The sequence below is a fragment of the Oreochromis niloticus genome, linkage group LG17 (assembly GCF_001858045.2).
Source record: "Oreochromis niloticus isolate F11D_XX linkage group LG17, O_niloticus_UMD_NMBU, whole genome shotgun sequence".
In the NCBI taxonomy this organism is placed as follows: Eukaryota; Metazoa; Chordata; class Actinopteri; order Cichliformes; family Cichlidae; genus Oreochromis; species Oreochromis niloticus.
The window spans coordinates 19,594,371-19,603,097 of NC_031981.2; the positions used below are offsets into that span (position 1 = coordinate 19,594,371).

General features: G+C 40.1%; 1 protein-coding gene across 1 annotated transcript; it reads right to left on the reverse strand.

Annotated features, from left to right (window-relative positions):
* Positions 1 to 1,003: 1,003 nt before the first annotated feature.
* On the reverse strand, positions 1,004 to 8,392 carry slc35e3 (solute carrier family 35 member E3). Its single transcript, XM_005475818.4, has 8 exons — positions 8,163 to 8,392; positions 5,723 to 6,183; positions 5,477 to 5,587; positions 5,338 to 5,397; positions 4,280 to 4,378; positions 3,864 to 3,946; positions 2,846 to 2,930; positions 1,004 to 2,753 (listed from the first exon to the last, which is right to left on the reverse strand). The coding sequence occupies exons 2-8, from the start codon at positions 6,113 to 6,115 to the stop codon at positions 2,652 to 2,654; spliced, it is 933 nt and encodes a 310-aa protein (XP_005475875.1). The 5' UTR covers positions 6,116 to 6,183; positions 8,163 to 8,392; the 3' UTR covers positions 1,004 to 2,651.
* Positions 8,393 to 8,727: the final 335 nt, after the last annotated feature.

Here is an 8,727-nt window from a genome sequence, read left to right on the forward strand (position 1 = left end):
GGGACACTTCACTTAGAAACTTTCCCAAGAGAAATGAACTATTCAGCTGTGGCTCTAGTTCTGCCTTTCCCTCTTTTCCATTTTCTCTCATTGTACTTTTCACAAGTCTCTGATTCCTCTTTTGATTTTAGCAGTATGTATTTCATCAGCTTTTAAAGCTAACTTTTCCTTGTTTTATTCAGCCTCCCAGAGCCTGCATTTCAGTCCTCTCTCCCCAAAAATAACACTTATGAATACCTTCTACACATACCCACAGTGGTAGCAGTAGGATGCCCGCAGTATGCAGTTTAATAACAGCTCTCGGGTTTCGCTCATTCCTCAGAGAGTAGAGATTTATTTAAACACACACTCTTTCCACTTGTTCATTCATCTGAAATTCCCTCCTGGCACAGCCTTGCTGTGTGTGTGTGTGTGTTACAATTGCAGCTTTATTGGCAGGGTATGAATGAGGCACACACGCATCTAAGGGGAAACCCAGGGACGCTCCACAGTGAGGCCGTTCACAGGAGAACTCCACTTAGGTGTGGTTATATTATAACATGCTTATTACAGATGACAACAGTGTGCTCCTCTACGATGTCATGTCTGGGCGAGCAACGATGAAAATGCTGCCCTTCCTAAAGTGGGTGTTTAAACCATTCTTCCAGTTCCATATTTTACAGTCATGCAAAGCTACTGCTGTAAAGCTGTAAAGCTCAAACTCAGTTCATCCTCTCCCTTTAAACCAACTCTCTTCTCATTGGCTGCCTCCAATAAACAGGTTTGAACAGCAGGTGCGTGGAGCTTCTGTGCACAAGATGTCCGTTTATGCGATGTTCCTTCTTGCTTAATACAAAGTGAAGAGTAGATAAAACTGCATGTCAGAAGATTTGGCTCAGACTGGCCATGTTTATTACAAGAAGTCATTTTAATAGCATATTTATGATAGCAAGTAAACAAGATCATAAAGACTAACGGATGGTGTTTTTTTGTTTTTTTCAGGAGCACCACATCTAGATACTTGTGTACCCTCAAACAATCCAAACTGCCACTTAATTCGTTTTTATTCAGCAGGCTGAATTTGCTTAATACAGTGAAATATAAACAAGAAAGCGCTACTGAGCGTGCTCACCACGAGGATGTCAGATTGAGGACTACATGTTCAGAAGCTGCTGTACATCACAAAGTGTCATGAAGAAGAAATCACTGTAGATGCAGAAGATTAAAGTTTTATTTCAACAATTCTTTGAGTAACTGAGCATTTCTCCAGATTTGTAATCCACAATAGCAGATCATCATGCTTTGCTGAGCCACGTCCCCAAAATCCCACCTGTACCATCAACACGGTCAAGACAAAGGATCAGACTGCAAAAAAAAAAACCCAAATAATGCAATATGTCACTAAATAACAGCTACACAAGCTAAGAAAATTTTATCAAAAAATACTAATTTAAAAAAGTTACATCAGCAATGAATGTGGCTAAATCTGAAATAAAACTAGACCTATCGCAGACTCTAAACAACAACAAAATCCCCCAACAGATTAATGAATTATTCAGGTCAGTGTCTGATTTGAAGGGCCAAACAAATAACTTTTGCAAAGAAAATCCACAAAAATTTTACACAGCAAACTCAGCCCTGCAGAACTGCAACGAGTCACTTTTCTGCTCAGTAATACGAGCCAGAGACTCAGAAATGGAAGAAACCATCATTTTATAAACCATTTCACTTTAACCCATTTCTGCCTGATTATAAAGTCTTCCACAAATTTTAGAACAGTTTATGGAGAAGTTATTTAGTAACTTTTTATTCAATATTGAACCTCATTTATCACTTCATACCACATGTAAGTTACTGGCTTTTGACTAGCAATCAAATTCATTTTGATCAGTCTATGGAAATCACTTATACAGAAAGGCTGATAACAGAAAAGCTTCTGCCACTCACTTCTTTGGAAAACTGCTGTAGCCCCAACAGTGTCTGAGTTTCTATGTGTTCATGATCTGTAAGTCACTGAAATGATTTAATAAGAAAATCCTTCAAATTTCACTTCAAAGCAAACTGGTTTCTTCCAGTGGTTGATGGATAACAGGTGGGACCTGACAGAAGTATTTATTATGTAAACTTGTTTAAACAAATCCAGCCAGATTGCTGATGGATTCCCATCAGTGTCTTCTGCCTTCATGTCTGCACTGAGTACCAAAAATCAGAAAAACAGCAGATGATGATGCAATTTTTCTAATATCACTGCAATATTTTTTTTCAGCCTCCAGCAACAGATGAAGGTTTGGTGTCCTGAAGGATCTTTCACAGAGCCCAACTGCAGCCTTCTTTTGATTGATTGGTTGGTTTAAACCTCACCTCCATCCATCTATGTTAAAGCTGCGTGATGAGAGCGAGTTAACACTTGAGAAGCTGCCTTTGTGATGAGCTTCAGGTTTCTTTAAGACTTTGGATCAGTGCTGCTGAAGCTCAGTGGAAGTAGTATGAACAGCAGTGTTAACATGCCATATACGTTTAAATCTGACACGATCCACGATGAAATCCCTTCTCTTCTAAAAAAATAACTGTAATAAAAATGGTAAAAATATATAAAGAGGTATCTCTAGCTGGTCTCTCTGTGGATAGCCAATAGCAGGAGTCTGTGCAGCAGACCAACATGTTAAGATGGCCTAGGGTCTTTGGGCCAGCCGGCTCTTCCCTTCTTCCTGCTCCATCAGCTTGAAGTGAGTGTAAGACAGGATACCTGCCAGAGTACAGAGGATCCCCAACGCCTGAGTGAGAGACGGGAAGAGAGCAGAAGGTTTGACGAAAACACTTGAAAACTGCCTGGTTTGACTCATCAGAGCAGCACAGGAAGACTCACCTGGTTGAGTGACAGTGGGTCATGGAAGAGCAGGTATCCACCAACCAGTGTGATGCAGAATTTAAAATGACCAAACATGTTATAGCTGTGAACTAGAATCAGGATAACAACATTTATGAATGTCATCTGAAATATTTGTACCAGGAGGACCTTGAGGCAGCACTATCCTGAAAAGACCACAACTCTTCCAGAAGTCTCTGAAGACCTCTTCAAGATGTTTAATTGTATTTTTGTAAGATTACAGATTCATCCACCCACCAATTTATTTATTTTTTTTACCACTTATCTGGGTCAGACGTGTAAGGAAAGCAATCAATGGAGAAATGTACAGACCTTTCTCTCTTTTGTGACTTTCTGGAAGGATAACATGTTCAACATGCCTTAAAAACACTAGTTAGATGTCTGAACTACATCAACTGCCTACTTTTGATTTAGATGAGCATTAGGTTAGAGAGCTCCTCACAAAATACCAATAAAACCAGAAACCTAAACCTGCCTTAAAGAATTAAAAAGCAAAAAAAAGTTCCAAAAACCTGGGCCAGTCCTCAAAACTTTCTACGAAAACCAACGAAACGATCAAGAAGACATGAAACCTTTAATAAAAGTTCTCAACCCTTAAAGAAGTGTTTTGTTTGGAGTTCTTGAATCCCTAAAAAGCTCCTCACAAAGACTTCAAGACACTGAAACACAAAAATCGACTCAAGGTGGTTTTAAATCTTTCCAAGACATACACAGGTTCACTGTAAAAGACTTCTTAAAACACCCTTTTAAGAAGTTCTGCAACCCCTTCAATAAGACTAGAACATTTGACACATATGTAACTCCCAAAGCTGCCTAAGAAAACCAATGACTCCCCTGAAGGAGATCAGGAACACAAGAAGTCCAAAGGAAGCCCCATAAATTACTTCAGAATAAGCCTTGCACCCCCTGTTAAAGTAAACTCCAACGAGATCCACAAAAACTGAAGCAACCACTGACACTGCAAGACCTCTTCTGGCCCACAAGTGTTTGAGGATACGTAACAGGTGACGTATTTCCAATGATCCAGTAGATGGATAGGTTGACCAGGAAAGCCACCACGCCTGAGAACAGCACAGTCATCTAGAGAAGAAAAGGAAAACACCGTTACCAGCTGCTCCGAATCTCAAACTAAGACTTGGAACATGAGTCAAAATGTATTAAATTAAACACTTCCATCTATTAATACATATAGCAGTATTAAATAACCAACTGACCAATGTGACTGTCAGCAGAACAGACAGGCAGAATAAATGCCCTGCTTTTAATGTCTTTGATAAAATGTGGCAGACTATTACTTGGAAAGTCCCAGACATTAGTTCCAATTGCAGATCATCTAGCTGCAGCTGTGTGTGTCTTTTTAAGTGGTGTGTGTGTGTGTGTGTGTGTGTGTGTGTGTGTGATGTTGAGTCTGACCAGAGCAGGCAAAGACCAGGGTCCAAATATTCCTCCGGGGCCAGTCAGCGGCTCAAACAGTGGAACGATGCAGAGCAGGAAGGCTGATGATAGAGGAGCCTGAAAGGACAGTCTGCGCAGTAAAAATCTACAGCCATTGCATTATATCAAGTATAAAATATAAATAACATCCTACTATTACTCCAAAGCCCTCAGCTGATCTGTCTCTGACCTGTAATGTGTCTTTAAGAATGCTTAATAGAACACTGAAGCTGATTAACGTTTGATTTTACTGCTCTAGTCTACACTGTGTTGGTGAGGTGACAGTCGTCAAACAATCATTTTTGAATAATAAATTTTAAATAATACATTTTAAAGTTTTTTGTTTTTTTGTTTTTAACAAAAACCTTGAAAACTACGTTAAATACGTGGTACTAAAGATCTAGTGGACAAAGTACTTTTTTATTCCAAGTCCAATTCCAATACCATAATTTGGAACTGAATGGTACTAACAAGCTCCAAACCAAACATCAGCAGATCTCAAGCCAATTTGCAACTCATTATGAAGAAGCCCTACATGACGGTAACACGTCCTGAATACTTTATATCAGCAAGTTACAGGACAATGTCAACAAGCCTTAAATCATCTGAAAGTATCAGAAAGTACCAACACAACTCTAGATGACAACTCGTAACAAGTCCCATATAATTCTGTACCAGTGGGTCCAAGAAAATATCACGAATCCAAATCAAGACACAATTCAGCAACCTGCAAATCAAATATGAAACTTTTAAGTCTCTAAGAATCCCAAGACAAGAATAACAAGTCCCAATTCCAGTTTTAATGTAAGGCCAAACTAAATCAAGTTCCAAAGAAATTCTAACATCTTATAAAATCCACAGACAAAATAATCCCAAATAATGACCAACAACTCAAGGTAAGCAAAGTAAGCATTCCTAAGTCCAGTTCTAAGCCCATCGCATAATAAGCAGCATTACATAGGAAAACTGATTAGATTATCTAACACTAGATACTGAGTATTCAGTGATCTTTTACTTGGTTTGTGGCTGGGTCTCACCTGATAGTATAAAAGCTGCATGGAGTTCACCTGGAGCTCATGTTGCTTTGCCCCTACCCACTGAGAGAAACGTGGAGAACAGTTAATGACTTTACTTCAGTCTCTGTGGAGTGTTTTGTCAGCATATACATTTACTCACCACTTGGTAAAGTGATGTCACCAGAACTCCAAGAGACGCGAACACAATCCCCAGCAAGTTGAACCGCACATCATAGTACGAGTTCAGTATCACTCCTAATGTTATGGGTACCTGAGGAGAGGGGAACAGATTGTGCTGACATTGTCTCTCACTTACCCCAAAGTGACCCAAACCCCAGTATCCTGCAAGAATCATTCAGATTGGCATGTTTCTACAGCTCTAACAAGCAGATGGGGCTTTGCTAACCAGTGTAAGTTTAATCTTGGTGGAGAAGGTCTTCTTGTAGTAGGTAGTCTGGATGAGGATGATGACAGGAGTGGTCATTGCTTTAGCCAACTGGTACGTTCCTATCGAGTTGTTCTGTAGGGAAAGGTTGGTGAAGGCCACGAACCCGCAGAAGCTCAGAGCCAGCCACACAATCCTGCGAATCGGAAGGCTTTTTGGAGCAAAAACATCCATTTTCTGGCAGAAGTAGAGTCCCAGCCAAGTGACCACAAAGTGAACGAGGGTCAGTGTCATGTTGGGGAAGCCATAGTGTACGTAGATCCATTTGTTGATGAAGACGATACAGATGGAGGAGAACAGGTTGACCAGCAGGCCAGCGACAATGCGCCTGTCGGCTAAAAAGCTGGCAGCCATGATCTGGGAGGCCTCAGAGTTAAAGTTACTCAGATGGAGCTTTGTTGAACTTAGCTGAGCTGCTCACACTGGTGAAAGAGAGATACGAGTGTTAGAAAGTCTAAAACAAAAAAAGTCTAGAAGCTCATGGTACCATGCATGATTTTTACAGCTGCTTTAATACAGAAATGCAAATTCAAGTTAGATGAACCAAAAAAATAATATAGTCCAAACATTACTGGATTCTTTTCATGGTCAATTTTACACAGACAGGGCAGATTAATCAGTTTACCTATGATTAGAAACATGGGTTGGGTTCCATTTTTACCCCAGTTTAAATTTCTACCAAACAGGTTTACAATCATTTTTTCTCTTCAACAGAAAGATGTCCAGACATGTTTTATCTATTACTTTGACTCCACTAAGTTTGTAATAGAACTTTAACACCTCTTCCACCTGCATTGTTTGTTTACCATCAACCTGAATTTCCCGGAGGAACCTACCCAAGGGATTATTATTATTATTATTATTATTATTATTATTATCTATCTGCAAGCTACAACTAAAATAAGTGTTTTTCTATTTGAGAATCCAACAACTACAATAAAAAGTTCATTCAAAAAGGTTTAACAAAGTACTGAATTAACTATATGAAGGTAAAGATATTATCATATTTTTACATAGACCTCCATTTTTAAAGTCTCAGAAGTAATTGAGCAAACTAATTTAAATATAGGGATTATTTTTGATACTTGGATGAAAGTCAGTGATCACCAAAAGCTGCATTTACTACTTTGAGATGCTCCGCCATGCCTTTACTTCAGCTCCTGTCAGCTGCTGCTTGTTTTATTGGGTCTCACTGATTTCAATTTTGTCTTCAGTCACAGAAAGGCTGTTTTATTGGTTTGAGATCCGGTGATTGACATGTCCAATGAAGAATATCACATTTTTATTTTAGTTTACTTTTGCAGCCTTCTTTAGGTCATTATGAATTTCCACTTTGAAGCCATTTAATCGGTTTTGTGACATTTGTCTGAATGTGAGCAGCGAGTACAACCCTTTATACTTTGCAATCCATCCTCATGTTTCTGTCAGCAATCACTTCAAAAATAAGCATTAATAGTAACCAGTAGTTTGCACCTTGTTGTAAATCCTCTCCATTTCCATTCATGGAGTCATCTCTTAGTTATAGACTTTGACTGTGATAGACCTGCCTCCTCAAGAGTCTTTTACTTGGTTAGATGTCATGAAGTTGTTTTTATTATCCACTTTAATTGTCCGTAGTGGCCTTTTGGGCCTTTAGGTGCTGCTGGGCTGAGCAGTGCGTTGACTTGGTGACTTCTGAAGTTTCTGCTCTCTATCATAGATTTATTTGTGTATTTAGGGTAATAATGGCCTCCTTCAGTTAACCCACGTTGAGCGCCCCAGTGAAAAACTTTAAAACATAAATTCAGTATTGGGAAAAAGAACCAGATCTTTTATCTTCTGCGAGGGAGCAGGGCTCATCTGGCCTTGAAACTGCTTATCAGTTTGCCCAATTACTTCCGAGGCTGTGAAAATGGGAGACTGTGTTTATGTCTGTAATTCCTAATCAGTTAGTGGACTACTTTTAATAAACCAGTTGATAGTCTGTGCTTCAATCACATCTTCAGTGTTTAATTTAAAATCCACTCCAGGTGTGGCGCTGTACAAATAGTTATGGACCTAACTGAATATTACAGATTAATATTGGTGTTTTTACTCCAATACACTGAAAGCACACAGAAGAAAGTTCCTTAAATTGTAATCCAGTGTCGTAAATAACATAATAATCGTGAAGTCCTCTACAAGCTTTCAGACTACCGGAGGGAACATTTTGCCGTTTGTAACGGTTAACGGTTAAAATAACGGAGTTCTGCCTGATGCTCTGTCTTACTTTATGACTTACTTAAAACCATTAGGTGGAAACCGGTCGAGCTACTCGTTCACAGCTCCACTCACATCTAAAACGATACGTGGTATATATTTTTAAAAAAAAAAAGACTTATCCGCTTCTCTGTCTGTCTGCCACGCACTGTATAAAGTTTACCTCGGGTCATCTTTCCATCTGCCTCCCTGCTTCTCCTCCGTCTTGCCTCGCTGCCGCCAAACAAACCCCGGAGTGGTACCGGTCTTCCCCGGCGTTCGAATCTCCTCTCCCGGCCTCTGCAGTGCCCAAACCCCCGCTGCTGCGCCGGAGGAATGTCTTCCCTGCTCTTCCGCAGATCGTAACACAGCCGTGACTTCCAGCAGGAGGAGAAGAAAAAAACACCCAGTGAGTGAGTGAGTATGTTCCTGCTTCCTCCCAGTTTAACACCGTTTACCGTTTGTGTCTATCAAGCAACAGCGGCTGCTAACGGACCGGAGGGAAGAGGAGCGCAGAGGTGGTGTATGTGGCAGATGTCTCACTCCATAGAGAAAACCGGGTGGAGCCCAGTCCTCTGCAGAATTGCTTTAAGTCAGCCACAATGAAGGGTTTTCCAGCCTGTTTAAGTCCGTGCCAAAGCATCTCAGTCTGATTTAAGTCCAAACTACCACACAAAGAACCTAAAGAGCAGCAGTCCCAGACCATCACACCACCACCGTGTTTGACTGTTAGTATGATGTTCTTTTTA